The sequence below is a fragment of the Centrocercus urophasianus genome, unplaced genomic scaffold (assembly GCF_019232065.1).
Source record: "Centrocercus urophasianus isolate 14NV4802_14NV808 unplaced genomic scaffold, USGS_Curo_1.0 seq_11, whole genome shotgun sequence".
Lineage (NCBI taxonomy): Eukaryota > Metazoa > Chordata > Aves > Galliformes > Phasianidae > Centrocercus > Centrocercus urophasianus.
In genome coordinates this window covers 36,483,287-36,506,840 of record NW_024884253.1, presented here as the reverse complement: position 1 = coordinate 36,506,840, position 23,554 = coordinate 36,483,287, and the positions used below count along the sequence as shown (strand labels likewise).

Genomic DNA, 23,554 nt, shown 5'->3' with positions numbered 1-23,554 from the left:
AAAAAGACTATTATCACCAACACCTTGCTCCTTGCCTCTCTATCCCCTCTGTAGTTCAAAAAACAAACTCATTCAATGTCTTTATTTATTTTCTTATAACAAAACATCTTTTTTTAAATATAAAAATATCAAAAGTCAAAGAGGCTACAGTCATTATTTTCGAAGGAAAAGCGGAGGGAAAGAAGTTGAGAGTAACCTTGAGTTCCCCTAGAGGTTCCCCTTCAGGGCCCTGAGGCTGGGGAGCAGCTGGACTGCACTGAGGCGCTCCTCTACATCAGCCTTCCAGCAGCAGCTGATGATTCTCTGAAGCCTTTGGCCCACCGGTGACTCCTGGAAGATAGTGGCCTCCAGAGAAGGGCGTAAGTTGTAGGCTACCACTGCATAGAGCACGTATTGCCGTTCGCCCAGGTAAGGCTGCTCCCGCATGACAATCTGCCAGAGGGTGATGGCAAAGGAGTAGATGTCTGCTTTGGCAGTCACCTTCTCGCCCTTGAGGAGCTCAGGAGCACGGTGGGTGTACGTGCCCCCTTGCTGACAAACATGGTGGCTCTGGAACAAGCCTTCCTCCAGTCTCTGGGAGCAGCCGAAGTCTCCGATCTTGCACACTCCATGCTCAGTGATGAGGATATTGGCAGGCTTCAGGTCGAGGTGCACGATGCCCTGTGAGTGAAGGAAGGCTAAGCCAGTCACTATGTCACATGAGTAGCACACAGCCTCCTCCATGCTCAGAGCCTTCCTCCCACATCCTCCTTCCTCCTCCTCGCCCAGCCTCCACACATCTCTAGTGCCATAGATGACATGGTGCAGGGTGATGTTGCCAACGTATTCCATGATGATGGTGCCCAGGCTGTTCTGGCTGGCAGGAGCACACGTGCTGGCAGCCACCACACGTACCACATTGTCATGCTGCAGTCGGGCTACGTTCAGCTCAGCCCAGAAACTCTGTCGGGATGCCAGCCGATTTTTGCTGCTCTTCTTCACCTGCTTCACAGCCACAGTCACACCATGGTAGGTGGCCTTGTAGACAGCCCCAAAACCCCCAGATCCCAGGGGCTGCAGGAGGCAGAGCTGGTCCCAGTCAATGGAGCACCAGGCCAAGCGCGGAGGCAGGCGGCGGGTCCTGGGTGAGGGGGTCCCTTCTAGGAAGGTTTTTCCATCTTTGCCAGGAATAACTACAGGGCTGCTGCAAGGTCTCAAGTCTGCAGATGGGGAGAGCTCCAAAGGAAGAAAGCTATTAAAAGGAATAGGTGATGGCATAATAAGATGCCAGAAAAAGTTACTAGGACAGTAGACTAGAAAGCTTCTTCATGGCGTCTTCCAAAAGCTCTTTTATTCTCTCTGCACAACTTTCCCCTCCCACCCCTAATGATCCGCATCTGTCTCAATGAGCTCACCCTATAATCAGGTGCACCTGAGAACATTTTTTTTCACCCTTAAGTAAATCTCTAGAAAGTAAAGGTATATGGATTTTAAACTAAAATGTATTCGTTCACGTGTATTTTGCATGATTTTTAATCACAAGAGACGAGAAAGATACTTTGCTCCACGAATGCCTCTATCAAAAGGGCCTGGCAGTAAATAAATTGAGTGCGTTTTGCTGGGGCTATAGATAACAATGGTAACTGTTAGATGCATTTTCTCAGAGGACACAGCTGAGATAGTAACCATTAGCATTTGGTAAGCCTATGGCAGGCATAACTAAATTTAAAAGCGAGTTTAAGGGGACCCGCAACTCATGTGTGATGGGAGGGGTTTGGCTGCTGAAGTCTGCCCTTCCTGGGTGGTTAGGTAAGCCTAACAGTAGCAAAAGGACTGGCTGATGAGCATCACATATTGTGTGTTGGCTATAGCAATGAGCATTATGCACAGGGGTTTCATTTTGTACAGCTAAATGCTTTTGAACATTCTAGCAAGTATCTTTCCATACTTGCAAACAAATCAATTGGAAAGTTTGGTCTCCATTTCCCACCTCCTTATCCTTCAGGTCCTTCATCTGGATGTCAACATGAGATGAATGAGAACAGAAAACCTAGGTTATCACCCAGTGATGTGAAACAGATCAGCTAAGGGAGATTTAGATAAATAGGTGCTAACGTGTGGTGGGAGTTGTTATCAAGGTAGAGGTCAGAGAGCTGGGGATGCAAGAGGGTCTCACAGGGACAGGGCTCTGCTCTGACATCAGCTGTGCTGGGACACTTGGGGGCAGTGGAGGACACCAACAAGGAGCCTCATTGCAGTTTTAAAAATGCTGCAAAGCAACCAGTGCAGACAGCAGGTCCCAGCAGTGCTGGGGTTGTATGCCTGCACGATGGCTCCACTTAAAAATCTTCACAAGAAATGCATTCTCAGTAAGTGAGCTGTGATGATAACAAAAAGCTGTGATAAGCAAATCCACCTATACTGGAGACGGAAATGACTTCTTAAGGTTTATTTTGCAACAGCCGTAGAGGATCTAACTCTGGCACGGTCTTATGTGACATATAGTACATAAATACAGCAGAGAAGTGATCTCTGCTATAAATTCTCCAAGAACTTCACCTATCTCGTGGAAAAAGTACACACACTGCAACCTTTTCTCCAGCGTTAAGGTCACAGAGAAGCTTAACAGGGAAGCTTGGGTGAGAGAGAGGAGTCAGTGGAGTACTGCCAGGTGTGGGCAAAAAGTCTATGAGCTGCTCAGGAATTGCAGGATAATTCTATGAGATGTTGAATGTTGCAGAACACCGTAACAAAAACCAGAGGGTTAGTGTTAGGACTTTTCCCAAATTTCTTTGCCTGCAGTCTCATTCAGAATAATATGGCAGACTTTCCATTGTATTTTTTTTTTTTTTTTTTTAACTCCATGTCTTTTTTCAGTAATTTTCCTTTTCTGCTGAAAACCTTTCTGTTTTTCTCCTCTCGTGGCAAGAATGTATTACTCTTTGGGAACACACTGAACCTCTTGAACAGGAAGAGGGGCGTACTTTGGGGCTGAAGCAGACTGAATGTGGCCGACTTGTCTCAAGCCAACTGCTGAGGGCTGGAGCAGGGGGACATCCAATTATTTTTGTTGTAAATGCAGTTAGAGCCAATCTGAAACCAACCAGGCTTTTATCTTTTACAGAACATATTTTCTTGTGCTCTCAACACGGCCCAGTTTCTTCTCTTGAGACACAGACACCGCAGGACATCCTTGCCACATTCAGCTTCACCTTACCTCCCAGCCACGTTCAGCTCCACTGTGCCTGCCCAGAAGAAGGATGCTGGGTTGGTTGCCCCCCTCATCCCAATGCCTTCCCCAGGCGTACCCATACTGGGCACCCAGGGAGGCCTTCAGACATGCTGTTGCCATGTTGCTGCTATTTCTGCAGCAACATAAGGAAAAAGAAAGCTGTGTGAACCAGTCCTTACCAGCAGGGAACTTCAGCATGTCTTGAGCTTTGGCTGCTGTAAGTGTCAGTAAAACAAACATGTAATATGAACTTTTAGAAGTAACAGAATCACAGAATCACAGAACGGCCAGGGTTGGAAGGGACCTCAAGGATCATGAATCTCCAACCCCCTGCCACATGCAGGGCCACCAACCTCCACATTTAATACCAGACCAGGCTGCCCAGGGCCCCATCCAACCTGGCCTTGAACACCTCCAGGGACGAGACATCCATAACCTCTCTGGGCAGCCTGTTCCAGCACCTCACCACTCTCTCTGTAAAGAACTTCCCCCTGACATCCAACCTAAATCTCCCCTCCCTCAACTTAAAACCATTTCCCCTTGTCCTGCTGTTATCAACCCTTTCAAAGAGTTGATTCCCCTCCTGTTTGTAGGCTCCCTTCAGGTACTGAAAGGCTGCAATGAGGTCACCCTGCAGCCTTCTTTTCTCCAGGCTGAACAAGCACAGCTCCTTCAGCCTGTCCTCATAGGGGAGGTGCTCCAGTCCCCTGATCACCTTTGTGGCCCTCCTCTGGACCCTCTCCAACAGCTCCCTGTCCTTCTTGTACTGGGGGCTCCTGACCTGGACACAGTACTCCAGATGGGGCCTCACAAGAACAGAGTAGGGGGGGACAATCACCTCCCTGTCTCTGCTGGCCACCCCTCTTCTGATGGAGCCCAGGATACCATTTGCCTTCTGAGCCACAAGAGCGCACTGCTGGCTCATGTTAAGTTTTTCATCCATCAAGACCCCCAGGTCCTTCTCTGCAGGGCTGCTCTCAAGGACCGCTCCTTCTAGTCTGTATGGATGTCTGGGATTCCTCCAGCCCAAGTGCAAAACTCTGCACTTTGCCGTGTTGAACCTCATCAGCTTCACCCAGGCCCACCTTTCCAGCCTGCTGAGGTCCCTCTGAATGGCATCCCTTCCTTCCACTGTGTCAACCACACCACTCAGCTTGGTGTCATCAGCAAACTTGCTGAGGGTGCACTCAATTCCATCATTGATGTCACTGATAAAGATGTTAAAGAGCACCGGTCCCAACACAGACCCCTGGGGGACGCCGCTCATTACCAGCCTCCACCTGGACATAGAGCCACTGATGACCACCCTCTGTCTGCGGCCTTTCAACTAATTTCTTATCCTCAAGTGGCCCCCCCATCAAATCCACATGTGGTGGGGATGTGGTGGGGGACCATGTCAAAGGCCTTGAACAACAGCAAAGCGTGCAGCCTGTTCCCTAAGGGCTGCAGTATGTGGCAGTGCCAATAACTTGTGGCAGGATCCTGACATTCCAGGCTTCTGTGCCACACTTCTACAATAAAACGTACTTCTCATGCTGCAGCGGCTTCTCAGCTTCAGCCATGCTTCAAACTGAGGAACACAGCATCACCCATGGGTATCTCAGCAGTAGTCCAAGAACTCCATCTGCCAGTAGTGTTAGTTACTACCACTGTTCATAGATTTGCAAAACAGAGGACAACTCTGATACCAAAGGCTGCAGTCTAACACTGACACAGGTGCAGCACACCACAGCAGGTACGTACCAAATGCCCGTGTCCTTCCTTGTAAAGAGGAGTTTGCGTTTCATCAAGACACACTGCTCTCATGCTTGCTTACAGCCACATTTTTGTCTAAACCATAAAAAGGATAGAACTAAGGGTCAGAACTATCTCAGAGTTTCATAGAACCATAGGACTGTTTGAATTGGAAGAGACCCTTAAAGGTCATCTGGTCCAACTCCCCTGCAATGAACAGGGACACCTACAGCTGCATCAAGCTGCTCAGAGCCCCATCCATCTTGACCTGGAATGTTTCTAGGGATGGGGCACCCACCACCTCTCTGGTCAACTTATTCCAGTGCCTGACCACCCTTATCGTAACAAACTTTTCCCTTATATCCAGTCTAAATCTCTCTTCATTCTGTCTTTCCCATTTCCCATTGTGCTATCACTACAGTCCCTGCTGCAGAGTCTGTCCCCTTTGTTCTTAAAGCATTTAGTTAAATTCTTCTCCATGACCATTACTTTATTATTTGCGCATCTGCTCAGTGAAAAATGCACCAACCCCTGTTAGGCCTGAGTGTTCAGTGGCTTCTAAAAAGTGCTTTCCAGTATTAAGGTAGCACTGTGTTTCTATTGAATTCCTACATTTACCTCCTAAGTACTTACTCTGCTCTGAAAACAACATGGCTCCTTAGCCTTTGTGACTTCTGAGGTTTCTTTACCCTTTCTAAATCAAAGCTTTCTTTTTTTCCACTTGCTGACAGTCTCTGTGATCTCACTTTCGGGTTTGAAGATGAACTTACATTCCTTCTCACTTTTTTCACAGTGCAAGTGTTGCTTCCAATCACACCTCACAGGCCTCTAACGGTATTCTGAATTGCATGAGCGCAGTTCTGATAAAATCAATTGTGCAGGCGTAAGCGATATCATCATTTGAAGCCAGTCTATACATACAGCCTGCTCTGAGGATAGGCCACAATCAACTGTTTATTTAACTGCCAGGACGAGCCAGAAGTGAATACAGTTTGTATTTTAGAGTTTGGTTACTTTGCAAATGACACCTTGTAGTAGCAAACGCAGACAAGTTTTCATTAATGTGCTGAGAGGCAAATCTAAATGCCAACAAGCGCATCTGTGGGAGTTGTGATGTGATCTTACAGCGCTTCTTTAGGATAGAGCCATAGTAATAACCATTTTGAGAGGTTAAATCCTCGTTTATAAATAATAAGATCAAGTTTCAAACACACACACTGCCAGACAGTTGCTTGATACTTTTTATTTTCATCCCAGAAAGGTTTCAGAGCACCAAGCAGAAGCTCTCCCTGCTGCAATGCTCTGAGGTGTTACCTGGAGGCACCTGAAGCAAAGCAGGGGAGTTTCATAGCCCATTCACTGTGGCCCCTCTGACCACAAATGGACCAGGGATAACAACTGGGAACCTAGTGTTGTGGGTTAATATCACAGTTGCAGAAGAGCACCTTGAGACAAGCTGAGATGGTCTAAATTCAGGTGGGAGGATGACAAAGGTGAAACTCCGGACCACAGATATGGTGGTTATTTCAGATATTTCAGGTGACACAGATATGGGTGCCTCCCCCTGTGGGATTACTGCTGTCATAATAACACGTCATGCAATGCTTCCAGCCACGTTGTCCAAGAGTGCTTTTGCAGTCCTGCCCCTGTAGCACTGCTAACAAACAGCTTTGCTGGGTTGTGGGAAGATAACAAAGAGCAATGGTGGAATTTGAGAGTTGTAACTTGGGGACTAGGAAATGGCTTCTGTGCTCAATGAGCAACGTGAATCGCACGCAGCAAAGGACCTATGGGACAATGTTAGTGCTACGTGACAGCTGCTTTCCCAGGCACAGCAGATGTAATTCTGGTGCTTGGGACTGAACCCTTGTGTTGCAGGTGGTACGTGGAAGGGGCAGTGGATCCCAGCATCTCACAAAACCCCTGAGCACTGATTACACTCAGCTCCGTTACCGTGATGATCACTAGGCCACAGGGGACAGATTTCAGTGAGTTTGGCAAGTTAGTCTATGCTTACTTGTCCTCAGTGTTAGATAATTCCTGCTCCTGTGTTAGAGTTTGAAGGCTGCTCCTTTATCTTATGTCCCCTTAGTCATACAGAATGTATATTCTATTTTCATTTTCAGTGTAAGTACTTCTGAGAGAACTTAAGTATGTACCCATGACCACGTGTGCAACCATTTAATAATAAAGGCAATAAGCCAGAGCTTAAACTCAAAGGCACAGCCCACAGAACTCTACTGAATTTCTATCTGATGCTTCACAGGCATAGCTGACAAACACCTTCCTCACAGCAGGCTGTGCACCCTGCAGATAAACTGCTGCCTCTCGTAGATAAATCGAGTAATTGGAAGAAACTCTTCCAATGTGTCTGGGAAACCAAGCGCTGTGTTTAATGGGAGATACCTCTACCAACTGCGTGATTCACTTTGGACTTGAAAAACACTGAAGTTCCATGCTTACATTTTTTGAAGTGAATCAAAATGTATTTCTCAACTTTTCCAGGTTTCCCCATGCATGCATACATGTACACATAAATACACACAATACATGCACACACTTTTGTATATATATATATACACACGCACAAATGTAGGCAATATACTGATTTTCAGCAACTGTCACTATTTTGGTACTCTGCATTCTTTTACACCCACCGAGTGATTTATACGAAATTACACTGCACCATTCTTCTTTGTACAGTGCAACAGTGAAAAGCAGTGCCATGGGCAAACTCCCAATTCAAATGAATTTCAAACCAATCATAGCATACATTACAGTCCTGAATCCACAGCGTTCTGCTGTTAGCTGATGTATCTTTGGTGCACCGGGTGGCAAACGAGGTTTGTAGCTGGTGATTTTATGACACAAACATCCCTGAAAGAGACAGAGTTGTGGGATGGCAACGGCATGGAAAAACACAACTATTAATTACATTCTAAAAATACTTACTAATCAGAAAAGATTGATTCCTTGAAGACATGTGGGTCACTGCAACAAGCAAGTATATTTAAAAATACTGGGCAAGATGTTACACACTGTGCTTATTATTAGTTGAGAATGTTTATGTTGAAATACCTGGAATATAACACGTGACCAGGAACTTGTTATTTCACACGACTGTGGTCTGTCTTTTCCAACATCACTATCTCCACTGTTGTTCAAAAAATGGAAGTAAGACATTGCTGTCTACTTGCCAGGGGCACTAGCCAGTAATGATAAGCAGTAGTTAATCCTCTATTACGTTTCCCAAACTTGTAAGCACACACTAAATTTTGTAATCCAGCTTATCTTGCTGGCCTACTTGTTGCCTGTTTGGGATCTCAAGCCATTGCTGTGCCAGCTACAGCAACTGCCACTCCACAAACCTGCATTTCAATCCGGTGCAATACATGTTTTAATTTGCAAAGGAGGGAAGCCAACAGTATGTAGCTGCTCAGTTCTTGCAAACCTGACAGAAGCTCTGGGTCACAGGTTTTTGATTTCTCTGTCAAAAAAGCCCCAGACATTCTGTATGTTAGGGCACACTTATTAATAGGAAGGAAAAAAGGGAGAGCAAAGGGAGAAAGCATAATCTTTTTCTTCTATTCCTGCAGGGCAGAGAGACCAGATATGCAGATGATATTGAAGGACCATTTTTCTGTATGTTCTTACAGATGTTTTGGCCAGGGACGGCTACAGCAGAGAGAAGGAAGGGATGAATGGCTGTGGTTTTGTACAGCTCCAGTCATTTTTCCAAATGTTTCTTTTAACAAAGCATAATTTCTTTTCTTGCCAAAGGAAGAGGCAAGATGTGAAAAAGAATTCATTGAGCTTGAAAGCCCCTCAGTATACTGGTAAAACCCTGAACTTCTGCCTTTTTGCCTAGCTCTAGCCTTCCAGAAATTGAGACGGGACACCTGGGCTTTTTACCCATTTAGTTAATACAGAAGAAAAAATTTACTATCTCTTTTAAGAAATAAGAAAATTTTGAAAGGAATTTAGAAAAATTCCCTTCCCTGTTGAAGATGTGCCAGTTTATATGAGGCATAAGAACAGAGGTTCTTGTCATGTTGAGGATTTTCAACCTCACACCCAACTCCTTCAAGTCTTGGAAGAGGCTCCAGACTTTAACAGAGAAAGCTCTGGAGCGATCTTGCAAAGAGATGTCTGAATGTAACACAGATGCCATCCATGCAACCACCTCCCACTTGTCACAGAGGGGATCAGTTTGGAAGGAGAACATCTTAATGCTGTTATGGTGGATGACACCATCTACCAGAGTGAGACAGGGAGGAGTTCTCTCAGGGGAGCGATGGGGGCTTTGCAGAATCTCAGATAGTTCAGTGCTGCACTACAGTTTATGTCTTCACCTTCCTTCTATACCTTTCAGGCAAATTTGGACAAGAAGCAGTTGAAGACAGGAACTGCCTCTTCCTCCATCTGTAGAGCTGTTGACTCTTACCACACCACGGCCAACTCTCAGTTAGAAACCTGTGACACAAAAGTGATAAGTCAGTTCAGAGGAAACAGCTGGGAGTCACAAGAAAGCAAAAGTGTCTGTATGACACAGTCAATGACTCTGGAAAGATCCTTTCTTTCAGACTGGCGAACAGGAAAAAATCTAAAAATTAAAGAATTGGAAGAGCAGGGCGTTAGAAATATATATTTTGAAGAGCAATAAAATGTGACTTCAAAGCAGTTTCACAGCAAATGTTAAGTCTTTTACTTTCCTGGAAAACAGTTCATTCTGGGGAAACGGCTATATGGGGAAAAAACACTTTCTGCAACTTTCTGCAATGGTGGGTAGGCTGCTGGCTCCGCGGTACCTCTTTGTGCATCGGTCAGGTCTGTCAGCAAGGTTTCCTCTGCAATGTCACGGGCAGACAGGAGGTGTGTGATATCAAAACAGTGAAGTTTCTCCTGGAAGCGTATCAGAGAGGCAACCCACACACTGTGCCTGTAACACATGCCACAGTCTACAGTTTCTCCTACAAACTGTAACAATAAAGATAAATTACTTGCATTCATCTGAAGGAATGGAGCGAATCACTCGCCCGTTTCTCCCACATGAGACCCCCAAACTCACCTTCCAGCTCTCCACAGCATTTCAAAGGGCAGTTTGATGGCAAATGCAACTGCTTTCTTCGGTTAGAATCTGTCTGGTCACAGACACAGCAGCATCATCCAATCTGTTCCTTGGTAAAATCATGAAACGCAGAAACTTACGCGTGCTAGATTGTCTGAAAAACTGACATTTTACCAGTCATCAGTCAGAAAGAGTCACACCTGTGCAAAATCAGAGTAACTACACCCAGCAAAACTGGATGCATGTAAAATTACTTATTGTCATCCCAAGCATGCAGACCGAGATTATCTATTGAAATGCCAGGCGTAAGTTATTCATTAACTAAAACCATTCTGTAATTTTATTGATATATTTTGTGGAGTTCACATATTTTTGTACAGCAAACATAACACTGTAGGCCACAAGAAGCTGCAGCACTATTGTTTAATAGCAGCAAGGTATATTTTATAATCAGGGTATGTGGACAATAAATAGTCTGTTTCTTTGGATGTGAATGTTTAAAATGAAGTTCTGCTGCAGCTTCATAATGTGATTGCTATTTTACAGAGCTTATACACAAAAATATATACGCAATCTTTTTGTCTATATTTTATACAAATACAACAGTAGTTTGTGAATACATTTTAAAGTACATATACATGATAAGCAACTCAATTTCCCATATCACAGGATAGCAAATTTTTAAATGCAAGAAACATACACAAATTCTGTCTGGAATGCAGGGTTTTCTGTGTTCTTTTTTCTCTATTTTTGACTCAAAAATTTTATCATTGAAAGATTTTAGCATTCGAGTCCAAACAATTTTCCCACTATCTAAAAAATAGAATTTCAGCAATCCGAGTCAGGTTTGGGTGTGTCATCATTCCCCAATATACTCTTTCCCAGTTTTTGTCTAAATTCAGAAGCTTTTAGTAATATATAGTATGTTCTTCACTCCACACCATATAAAAAGCCCACATTTAATTTTAACTAAATCATCTATTTTTGTGAACAAGAGCTGGGCTTGTCAGCGTTTAAATTTGCATGTCCAACATTTTACTTCTGCAAGTGCATATGAATACATTGTGGTGTTGTACAAAGTTCATTAATGACAAATTAAGTCACAGTATAAAAATATATCATACAACTATAGGTCTAGTATAGTCCTTTTTTCTATGGGTAAAAATACATCTGAATGAGACAGGGAGGTTTGTAGCACCATGAGAGGAGTTGTATCCCAAGTTACATTAGCAGCATGATCCAATATAACAATATTGCAGGAGTGTTTCTGAGGAGATAAACATTCACTCTGGTTCAACTGTACCACTGAAGCTTATACTGAAAAGTGTTTACATATGATTAGCAATAGTTCTGTGTCACTTCCAGGGCTAGATAACTGTTATCAAAAGACACTGCCTTCCAACAAAGTAAGACACCCTTATTACATAAAGCTTTGGGACTATCCAAACACATTTTGAACTACTGTGGCATTGTTTGTACGCTGAGTGTAATGCTAATGCCTATGGTTTTAATTGTACACTGGGAAGATGCAGAATGGGCAGCTAAGTCTATACAGTTTACTACATACCAGGTAAGAACATTTATTTCGGAGGCTTATCTATAGACTGAGAAGAATACAGGATGAGCTGCTAAACCAGTGTATGAGACAGACATAACGAAGGATGCAGCCCTGCTCCCCTTGACGTCTACGGATGCAGGATCAGGCCCTAAGTTAACTTCAGACAGCAGCATAGCGTTGAGAGCATAGGATAAAAAAATCTGCATCAAATACTGCGTGTTAAATATTTTTGCAATAGTTACCACCCAGAACTCCAGAGGACACAATTTACAATTGGTGAGGACAAACTTTTTCTTTTTCTTTTCTTTTTTTTTTCTTTTTTCTTTTTTTTTCGACTGGTATTCAAAATGGCAGTAGAAGACAGTGTAGTTTGAAACATGTAAACCTAGTAAAAACCATTGTAAAACCCTTAAGAAAGACACACTGGTTCTGTGCAATATAGCAAATTGATAAGAAAACACTGTAAAAATGTACCTGTTTAAAATTACAATGTCTACCATTTTGTACACAAAGCATTATACCAAAGGCCTACATATATGTAATCTAATGGCACTTGAAACAAATTATAATAAAAGGTTTTATAATAAAAAGCATAACCTGTAAGAAACTTTCTTAAAAGGTTTAGGTTTTCTTTTGAAAGTGCTATATCTTGTAATATGTGTAACATAGAGGTTGACCAAGCTTTATTTTAAAAAATATTGGCCTATAATACATGTTTAGCTCACTAGGCAAATGATCCTGAAAATATGTACTCTTAACATTCATTATTAGCTTAATAAAGCAATCAGCTCTGGCTCATGTTTCAGTCAGTATATGGTTTTAAAAAACCGCTACTGCCAAATTAACAATAAATCACTCTATTCCACAATTTACTACTAAATTAAGCACAAGCAACAAGTACACAAAAATATATATATTAAAAAAAAAACCAACAAAACAGAACAAACAAAACAAAACAAAACAGAAACCAACAAACCTCACTAGAAGTTTCGAAGTTGCACAAAGAGTGGTGCACGATCAGCCAGCCCTCCCCCCTCCCTCAAAGAACCAATTTGAAACCTAGAAAACAGGGTTTAAAAAATGACGTTTTAGTAGTTGCCAATACTGACTCTGCCTAAATAATATCCAAAAGCACTAATGTGTTAATATTGCTTACAGTGTCATATCTGCTTCCACACCGTCCTGCATCCTAGCTCAGCGGCACAGGCCGAGCGCAGCCGCCGGCTGCAGCCCTGACTGAATGAGGTTCAATACCTTGTCTGAGGTCCCTGCTCCTCCACTGAAATGTATGTCTACCTCTGAAGTGAAATGTCAACCCCTTCTCAGGAAGCTAAGGCACTAACCAAGGAGTAAGGACTCCGGCTAAGTACTAAGAACTGGGTGTTGGCCGAGTGTTTGTTGGGTTTTTTTCATCGAGTCTGATCAGCGGCTGGGACTGATAAGAGGTGGCACTGCCCTGCGCTGAGTGTCACATGTGCCACATCGACTCCCCTCAGCGAGCATCTGGCCAACTATCTGGCAGCGGCAGAGGAAACCGAACTTATTTGTGCCGCTCGAGCAAAGAACTCCCTCCAGGCCATTCAAAAACTGCCCACAGAGCTGAAGCTCCCAGGGCCTGTGTGCATCACTGTCGGGAAGAAGAGAGCGGCCCATCCATTCCACAGCCGCTGCCAGAGCCGAGCAGAGCATCTCTCTGCTCACAGGGAGAGGCTGGGCTCTGCTTCACGTGGAACAGAGCTCACAGGAGCAAGGGAGGCCGTTGCTCTTCATCCCAAATTGTCTGAAAAGACTCAGAAGAAAGCCAAGTTGTCCCTACGTGCATTGTGGTTGCTGATTTTTAACCAGAAATACATTCTGTGGCGTTCACCTTGTGCTCTGTTCACCTGTGTTTTTCTTTCCTTTATAAAAGTGATGAGAAAAAAACAAAAAAAGCAATATTGAACAAATCATTCAACTAAAGATGTAAGTAAGCAAGCGATCTGTTTCATAGAAACCAGAGGAAGCAGTCATGAAGCAGAGCTAAAAGCCCACTTTGAGATAACAAGCTCCTAAACCCAAAATCTAGGAGCAATTTGTAGAATTTCAAAAGGTATTTTCCTTATTAATACATCCTTATTTTAATGCCTTTGGAACACAAACACATTTATAAAAATGTTATCTTTCAGTAATAAAATTTAAATACATATATGTATAAAATAGTAAAACTACACCTGCATATTGCTCCTAGAATTAAAAAAAAAAAAGTAGGAGCTACTGATAAAACATCTGGAGCATGAGCTCCTTAAATGGGAGCAACTTTTGTTTCTGTGAAGTATATTTAGTTTAACCACTTAAAACCTCGTATGAATCCTCATTATTGTTTGAGAGATACTAATGTACTCAATTTCTATTTTAATTCCTCGTACAAAAATGACAAGGAAAAGTGTGTTATTGTTGAATTACAGCAACTCGAGTTTGCTTTCATGCATCACAGGTTTGTTTTTGTTTTTTTTTTTTTTTCTTTTTTTCCTCTTTTGGTTATTAGGGGTTGGGGAATAGAAAATATTGCATTAGGCAAAAGTGGTGTAAGCAATATGCTTTTACTTCACTCCTAAGAGTCCTGTCTTTAAATCTTGGCAGTGGGCAAAAAGTCCCTAACCAAGTACCCAGGTGTAGAAAGTATGATTAACATCTAACTTGTTGCTTAGGAGGACATAACACACCATGTAACACAACTGAAAAGTTCATTCCAATAAAAAAAAAAAACAACCCAAAAAATGGTATTTGTAAATTTACATTCACTCTCTGACTGCACACTAATATTGAAGTTAAAATAGATACACACTTTCTGGCTGGACTTGATCCACCCTTTGGTGGTGGCAGCTGGGAGAAGACCGATGCCTACAAAAGTCAGTACGCTACTGGAAGATTCCTATGCAGTACTCTTTCTATGCTACTAAAGGTAAAAAAAACAGCAAGTTAAGAATTAAAACAAAAACTGCGACAAAATATTCTGCATTACTAAATTACAACACTTCTATATTTCAAGATCAGCCATTAAATTTGCCTGTTTTCCTCTACCAGAGTCATGAAAGCACAACACAGTTCCAAATTCAACTTGAAACTTTTGTCAGTTAGGCAAGCAGAGATTCTCTGTTGAAGTTCTGTTCAGCCACGGTTTTAGAAAATTAAACTGTATTCTTTTTCTTCCAATATTTATAACAAGCCACAAAAATTTAAGCCAGAAAATGGCAAAATTCTTAACACCTTTTATAATGACTTCAATATAAGTCAAAATGTTATATATATGTACATGTGTATATATGGACTTCGACATATACACATCCAAATTTTCAGAAAAATCTGAATTCTATCTTCATTTAAAAATCAAAATTTGTCATTATAGAACAGATCAGATGTCACCATTTGGGAAGAGGTTTTTTTTTTTTGGAAAGGGACCGGAGAAAATTTTTCCCTGATCTTCAGGAACCTTTGTGATACACGTTTGAAATGGATCCTTTGCAAATGCTGTAATATATAAAAGGTAAAAATGGCAGCTCCACCACATCAATAGAACAGAGTGGCTGTAAGGTTGAAAAGGTTTTAAAAGGGATGCGTGTTGAAAGTTTGCTTGGGATGACTTTCTAGTGGACATTTTAAATGGGTCAATTGGCAGTGAAAATGAAAACACTACAATGAGACTTTAAAAAAAAAAAAACAAAAACAATGAAGTAAACACAGCTGAGAATAAACACTTTCAAAACATTTTTAAAAAGTTAATTTAAATTTCTTACTGGCTTCATGAGATTGGTACTGTACAAAAGCAGAGAACTGATAATGTCTTATAGTAGGCACTAAGTTAAAAATGGTCACCTAAGGCATTTCTACAAATAGACAGTAACAAGCCAGCTTTGTACATCCTATTGGAAAGCTTGATGAAATCGTGGTAGGGTGGTGGTTGTGCTTAGACTGCTCGTGAAAGCTGCTGACAATGAGTGCAGAGACCCAAGACCTATACTATTGCTAGGATCTTGTGGATCCTGTGTCTGTGGTGGAAGTTGAGTCATAGAAGAATGTGCCTCCTCCTGCGTGTAACTCATTCCAAGGTTTCCCACCGAAACAGAAGGATTATAGGGAGGGCCATTGACGGGTATGAAGTTGAACAGCTGAGAAAAGTCCAATGACGGGGTGTTTAGAGGTTCACTAATAGGAACGGAGCCCTTGGAAAGGGAAACCTCCCCAGACCCATCATCTAGTGGCCCAACTTGTGGATCCAGCCCCAGTTTTGATGAAGATGCTTGAGAATCCTGGGATGAAGAAGGCATACCACTTTGCAACTCCATTAAGTAACTTTCGATTTCCCCTTTCAAAGGCTGTTCTTTTTCAGGCATAGAAACTGCATATGAGGTAGAACTGAGCGGATATTTCAACGATAGCTGGTGCGAAGGGTGGACAGACTCCATATCTATTGGACAAGGCAGCCCCAATGGTAATGATGTGGCAACCATTTGGTGTGCGGATGCAGAACTCTGCATGGACTGAATCTGAGTGTTGTAGAGATTTAATTGCAAAGTGTTTGTAAATGGCTTTGATGTCAGTTCACTGGAAGGTAACGACATCACTGGAAGCAGCTCATCCTTGATAGGCACAGAAACGTTGCAGGTAAAGGGATCTAGAAGGTCCATTGGCTCTGTTTTGACCTTCAAAAGTTCTTGGTTGTGACTTTTCTTCATGTGGCGCGTTAGGTGATCCTTCCGCCCAAATCTCTGTGCACAGTACTGACAGAGGAAGTCCTTTCTTCCAGTGTGCACTACCATGTGTCTACGGACATCCTTTCGGGTGTAGAACCGACGATCACAGTGTTCACACTGGTGTTTTTTCTCCTTCACTCCACCCGATGACTTGCCTGCATGAGTTTTTAGGTGCTCCAGCAGCACTCCTGTGCTTTCAAAAGTCTGCAAACATACCTTACAGGTGAGGTCACCGCTTGTTGCAGCATGCAAAGCCAGGTGACGTTTGAACCCAAGCTTGGTATTGTAGTTCTTTCCACATTCTTCACACTTAAAGGCCTCTTTGTTGGGATTGTGTGTATGTAGGTGATTCTTTAGGTGATCTTTTCGGTGAAACATTTTCTCACAATAATTACACTTGTGGGTTTTCTCAGGAGAATGAGTAGCCATATGCCTTTAAACACAGATATATTCTGTAAGTAATTATTTTGATCAAAAAACACACGTGCTCATTTTTTTAATGGCAGCTAAATACTACACTAAGGTTGCTTTTCAACAGAACCTTTTAACTGAAAGCATGACACTACAAAGACAGTTTGACAAATTAAAATATAGCAAAACACGAGCCATTTCTCTTAAATCGACACTTTAGTTTTGGTGGGTTTTAGCTACTGTAACAGGGGTATATGGGCAAGTATGAAAGTACTTGTGTAAAAGTCCATAGCCAAAAATTTTCAGTCCATACTCTTTTCTTGTGACAATTCCTTATACAAATGCAAATTCTATTCTCATTAAGAAAACAAACAAACAGAAAACAAAAACAGAAAACAAATTAAGAAACAAAATCAAAGACAATAGCTTGCAAACTTATGTAATTTAGATTTCTAGAAACAATCCAATGGCTACTTTTAATTAACACATCCTCTCTGCAATCAGCTGAAGGCGTACACAAATATATACTTTTACACGGCTTAACACGGCCAACATAAAATAGATAATATAATCTGAAAGATAAATAGAGTTTAATACCTTAGTAATTTGTACTTAGAAACAAAGGCCTTGGTGCAGTCTTGTTGTGTGCACTTGTAGGGCCTCTCTCCTGTGTGAGAGTATGAGTGAACCTTTAATTTCTCAACACTGTTAAAGGCCTTGTCACACAGTTGGCAAGGAAAGTTTTTTCTTGGTTTGGTTTCACCACGCTTACGTTTCCCTGAAGGGACTTTCTGGGTATCTCTTACTTCTGACAAATCACCAGGAATGACAGTGGCCATCGCAGCCTAAACCAGGCCTTCTTGTTGGACACTTGGGAATTGCCCAACTCCACTAAATGATTTAGCTTTAGATGGCTTCTCAAGTTTCATGTGGTCGTAAAAGAAAGCAAAAGGGGACTGGAAAAAAAAAATAAGAAACAACTAGTTTGTAACTAAACTTAAATTCTGAAGTTTACTTGCTATGTGATGCTTCTGAATAAAAGTTAAAAATAAAATTAGGTTCAGCTGGTCTAATGTAATACCTGTAGGTTTCTTTACACTATTTGCTGCAACTCTTATAATGCATTGCTCAGGATGAACAGATCCACATATGCCCTGAAATTACACCTCACAACCTTCCCCTCAGGCATTGATGGAGAACAGCAAAGTTTGTCAGGTTTCAGGAGGCATCAGACAAAGAACTCACTTCAGAACATATGAAGAAAGCTTTTGGCAGCTTCAGGTTTCAAAGGAATTAAAGTTGTGCCTGTGGTGTTTGTACAGACATACACACACATGCACGCACACATGCACATACACGGTTATCAAAATGAAAATCTGTACATCTTGAAATGCAACTGGGAGTTTGAAAATCTACATGAAAAGCAGCTTTTTGGAAGTTTGGGGTGGGGGGGGTGCGAAGCTCACACTCTCTGGTATATCGGCTAATTTTGGTTACTGTTTGCAGGTCTTTTCTAGCAAAATGCAAACATTTACAATAATTTCCAATGCCAAGTGAAATTCTCCTCTGCTAACAGAGCTGTGATGTCTCACTAACAAACTTCATGGATTAGGCTTTTTATCAGCCCAGCATGGGAAACCTGCATTTTCCTCAAACTACCCTGCAAGGCGCAAGGGTTGTAAGTGTGGAGGTTGAGGTTAGCTTGGGATGAAGGCTCTCAGACCTTCAGGAGGAACCTAGCCCCTCCTGATGCACTGCAAACTGTGAATGAAACCAGCAGCCTTTGGCTATAGGAGGTGTGTGATGCTCACATCTGATCTGTTGGCAAGGATGACTTTAAATTCACAATCTGGTAACGTATGGTAGCAACTGGGTGCCTGTGACTACAGGGCACTTAATAATCCTCCACTGTCAGAAGTCACTAACAGAATCACCAGAGCACAATTGCTACTTTAGATACTCAACCCAGCTCTGTCCATGGTGGGAAGGGCCAAATGCGAGGTCTGCGGCATCATGGACAGAGAGGAGGGCGGCAGGAGGGCTACACTCAATGCAAACAGCGGGCAGGGCTGAAAAGCCCCACATTAGGCCTTTCTCCCACAACACTGACAATTCCCCCCACCCTGGTGTCACAGCCCTGCAGCTGCCATCCAGCCCGGCCTCCACCAGCACAGCTGCGCAAGAACAGGCTGGGCTGGGCCGGACGGCAGCAAGGCTGTGGGCAGAGGCTGAGGCTTGGTGGCCGGCTGTCCCCATGCCCGCTTGCAGCAGGGCCAGGGAAGCCGGCAGCTGCTGGGACAGGTGGAGCAGAGCAGCCAGGAGTCAGGCAGGGAGCACCAGGCAGCAGCTGCTCCGGCCTCGTGCCACCTCCCCAATGAGCAAAGCAAACTCATCCCAGCCGGCAGCAGGGGAGGCCTGGTAAGCTCCGAAGCCCCTGCCACAGCCCAGCGCCGTGCTGGAAGAAAGCGAGGAAGAAGGAAGGCCTGTGTTTTCCTCAGGCTGTGACAGGACAGGAGGGCTGTGTCAGCAGGGAGGTAGAGAAGAAGGGAACGTGCCTTTTTAATATCTGCATGTGTATTTTTATGAATGCCTCAGATTTGAGATTTCCATTTGAAACACATATATATAGAGTAACATCTTTGTCTATGCCTCTTCCTCCCTCCTTCCCATAACTTCTCCCTTGTCTTTGTAAAAGGAAAGAAACACTGGCAGACCAAGATGGAAATTTGCTACCTTTCAACCCTATAGTCTTTGAACAGCAGATTAAGCTGTACCACACTCCTAAAGCAAGAGGTTTTGTAAGACCACCTTTCCTCCCACCAGATTGACATGGAAGCACTAACTTCTTTAAAGATACCCAGCAACAATAAAGGTGTTTCTTTAAGGACTCTTATTTCAGATTTGCCTCTGACTCATTCTCACTCATGGGATGAAGCCTAGGGACAACAATTCCATGACTGGGAATGTGCAGAGGTCTTCAAAGAATCAGCTTAATTTCAGTTTCTGTCTCATAAGCGATTTTCTAGCTTATGAGAGAAAAAAAAATTGAAGAGTTGTTTGGAGACTTGAAATCCAAGTATTTCTGCATCAAGAGTAAATGAAGACCAATTCCAAAGACTTCAATGGAGCTGCTAATGTAATTAAGAAGAGAATCTCATTCACATGATGAATTTGTAGATTGAAAGATTTTTCAATATACACTTTAATTATGATCTGGTAACACCATTTATTGTGCCTTCCCGTAAACAAACACACTGGTCTCCTATGTACATTGGCCTGAAGATAGAATGAAACTTGTTCTAGCCATTTTCACAGAATTACAGAATTGTAGGGGCTGGAAGACACCTCTGGAGGTCATCTAGTCCTCCTGATAAATGAAGTTCTGGGGAAGAAAAAGATACCAGCACACTCTATGCTTGTACATAGTGTTTTCACATCCTGTGGGCACCTACATGGCTTCACTGCACAGTAGCATCTCCAGGAGTGTCCTGAAGCATCTGATGCCTTGAAATGGGCCACTACCTGTTTGCAAAATCCCACCCAGCCTGAGAAGGGCAGGCAGCATTAGTGCAAATACTAAAGGGAACATCCTCTATTGCTTGCTGTATGGGAGCATGATTAATTTGAACATGCTGAAACAAAGCAGCAGGTGGCCTCCGTGCTCAACAGGTGACAAGGGAAAAAGCAGGCAGGACTGGTGGGATGCAGGCAAGGTTAGCTGTTGGGTGAAAAGTGGAGAGAGTGGGCAAAATTTTGAGGCATGGGGTACTGACAGTTGTGGGGAGCACTGCATATGGATAGGAACATCCAAGGACAAGACAGTGGAATAATCTGATAATGCTGAGGGCAAGTGGGGGGGAGATGAAAACACATCAAGCTGGAGAGACCCAGGATATTATTAGATCATGCAAAGGGCGATGCGCAGGGTCTGATTCTGATGCAAAGCATGCTTGTTGTAGAACAGCATATGAAGTTTAACTCTTAATGTAAACAGCACTGACAACTTCTCACTCCTGTTCTAACTGCAAGGATCACACCCAGGCTTGAGGCCATCCTATATTCAGGCCAATATTACGTTACTTCCATCTTCTCCAAAACCTCGGGTAACTTAGTTGCTGTACCAGATGTAACTCAGCACATTTGTGTGAATGAAGAATTCAAGTTTTGTTTCTCTATGATCAAAACTAATTAAGCTGATTTTGAACTGCATTTAAGTGTCCTTAACAATGCATTATTAGAACAAATATAGTATGGATTCAATCTTTGGCAATGACAGTGTTTTATTAAAAAAAAAAACACATGTAAACACTCTTTATCTCAGTATTGTTTCTCAACAGATGAGGCAATCAAGAACTTCAGTATTGATTCCTGAATAGTAAATAATCATCTTTTTTTTTTTTCTTGTGGATATATAGACTGAGCAATGGAGATACAACCTAAAAAAACACTGATCCTCAAATATTACACTTTCCAAAGACCAGCTGAAAGAATTTTATGAGTAATATTGCCTGTTTGTGTCTCAACATAATTATCACTTAAAATCCTCATTCTTATTGGTGCTTTCACAACTGCAGGATGAATGATTATATGCAGTATCAAATATAACAAACACATTACACGAAAGCTCATATGTAACACTATTTTTAAAGAAGCATATACTTAAAGCAGGAATAAAGCAGCTTCTGTTCAATGCACACCTGATGTTTGCCCACTAAAGTCCTCAGATTTTGGTCTTAACCAGTTCCGCTGACTCTTCTTGGAGGAAACCAGAATCCAGTACTTCCCATTTTTACTGGTCTGAAAAAGAAAAGGAAGAATGGACTAGACTCCAGCTAAACCAGGATATTCAGAAAGGCTGGAATGTGGCAAGACTGGGAGTTGGAAAGAATCAGGAAGGAAAAGTTAAAAGGGACAGAACCGATCCATGCACTGAACATTATGTACTGTTAATTATAAACTGCATGAATCAATTGCTCTTGCATTATCAGTAGCAATTATGCACTTCAATTTCCAATATACTTACATCATTTCAACTAACGCTATGCTGGACAGTAATACAAAGAAATAAAATAAGACAAAAGCAAAGAAGTTTTCAATAAAGTTAAAAACAAAAAATCCACAGACCACAAATAATTTAGAAATAACAGCAAAACATGTAAAACACTGGGCCCAGAATTGAGTTTCTTACTTAGAAAAGACTGAATAAGAGAAGATTTCTGGATTAGGCTCAACTCTACTAGAACCTAATGCCTTCATTCTGCTTAATTATACAGGAAATAGCAGCTTAAAAGGTGACCTGCAAAGGAAAATAAAATTAATTTAAAAAAATAATAAAGCATCTTAATGATGTACATGCTACAGGTAAATCCCAATAGAGGGCAAGTCTAGGTGTGCCTGAGCAAATCCAGAGGGACTTTCTGGAATTTCCCTTACATCTCCCTTTTTCCTGCCTCTACCCTTTTATGAAATTGCAGTACATCTCCCTTTTCCTGCTAGAAGGCCTCCTGGGTGATACAGGAATATAATGGAAACACACTCAGCAATTCATTCTAAGGGATAGGCTTACCCCCTCCAACTCATCTAAGTATGCAAGAGAAAAGCTCCATATAGCACGCATACACTTGGTGTTATATCAGGCTGGAGGTATCTGGTAGGAGCTATGGCATCATGCAACATTGCCCCCTGTACAATTTTCCTGTCCCATTTTCCATTCTCTCCACTACGGTTTTCTTTTTGGGTTCCAAGTTCAGCCTTGCGCCACCCCAACTTCTTCTGCTGGTAACTATGGATGAGAGAGAACCAGTGTGCTTGAAAACCTATCAAAGGTGAAAGTGCTTTACAGTAACCCACCAAGGCTTTCTGGCAGCCTAAACAGGAGTTTACCTGGGGCTTTTTTACATGCAGGTAGGGGGTAGAAACAGGTTCAGTACTCAAACCCAAATCGAAAGCTTTGTTTTTAACTAACAAGAAAGTGCACAGACACAACTCTCATCAAAACCACTTCGTTCTGGGGAGAAAATGCTGATGACTCCTTGTGCAGTCTCTCAGCAAGACCATTATAAACTAATTACCCTATGATTGTCTATATGAATACCCTAGTTACCCTATCAATGTCACCCACTCTGCACAGCAGAAGAGCTTCATTATCCAAAAGTTTCTACTACAGTAGTTCGTAATAAGCAGACAGCATTTCAGACAGACATAAAAATTTAATGAACTATGTCCAAAGGGACTTAGTCCATTCAATATTGGTATTTACAGACTATTTCCAGTTTTTTTTTTTTTTTTTTTAGTTCTATCTACAGTAATATAATGCCCCCTCAACTCTTCAACGATTATTGTGTAGAATTTTCACATCTGAAGGAGTTCTAGCAAAAAGCAGATGGCTTCAGGGACAGGTCATCAGAGGCATGGGAAGACTATCAAAGCATGTGAAACTGGAGCAACTGGAACAAGTAAATAAAGAAGGTAAATGCCAAATGTAGCTGAAATGCTGAACTGAATGAAGGAGAAAGTCAGGTACTCTTATTCATTGTCTTACAAACAAAGCACAATTGCAATGCAGTGAATCCAGACGTGGGCAATTCTGTACCTACTACAATTAGCTGGGATCTCAGTTTCTACAAGACCAAAGCCTACTCAAAGAGCTCAGAGAGATACATACAAAAGAGGAAGAGATTCTGTCACATTTGACAGAAACAAATGTAAAAAAATACATATATTTAATTCTATACTCTACAGCAGTCAATCTGCTAAAAGACTTTCTTATGCACAGAATGCCAAAGTTGTCCACTACAATGCTCATTTTCAGACTATCTTCCTCAGAATCTTCTGGTGCTAGA

The 23,554-nt window shown here is 42.2% G+C and overlaps 2 protein-coding genes across 12 annotated transcripts in view; both read right to left on the bottom strand.

Moving 5' to 3' along the window:
- Positions 1-201: 201 nt before the first annotated feature.
- On the bottom strand, positions 202-1,257 carry MOS (MOS proto-oncogene, serine/threonine kinase). Its single transcript, XM_042834421.1, has one exon. It carries the CDS (start codon positions 1,255-1,257, stop codon positions 208-210), a length of 1,050 nt encoding a protein of 349 aa, XP_042690355.1. The 3' UTR covers positions 202-207.
- Positions 1,258-6,181: 4,924 nt separating this feature from the next.
- PLAG1 (PLAG1 zinc finger) overlaps positions 6,182-23,554 on the bottom strand; it is a 55,868-nt gene continuing 38,495 nt past the window's right edge. For 5 of the 11 annotated variants that reach the window (XM_042834369.1, XM_042834343.1, XM_042834351.1 and 2 more), the window contains 3 exons: positions 21,410-21,509; positions 17,310-17,668; positions 10,331-16,734 (listed from right to left, as the gene is read on the bottom strand). In XM_042834369.1, coding sequence (XP_042690303.1) covers positions 15,471-16,734; positions 17,310-17,551 — 1,506 coding nt within the window. In that variant the 5' untranslated portion in view covers positions 17,552-17,668; positions 21,410-21,509 and the 3' untranslated portion in view covers positions 10,331-15,470. Of the gene's footprint in view, positions 10,176-10,330; positions 16,735-17,309; positions 17,669-21,409; positions 21,510-21,900; positions 22,248-23,554 lie in introns of those variants that run through there. The other 6 variants (XR_006171369.1, XR_006171374.1, XR_006171368.1 and 3 more) reach the window with 6 other exon arrangements.

What these genes read in the sequence shown, in the direction of transcription:
- MOS (XM_042834421.1), bottom strand. Translation starts at nt 1,257, where the DNA reads ATGCCATCACCTATTCCTTTTAATAGCTTTCTTCCTTTGGAGCTCTCC.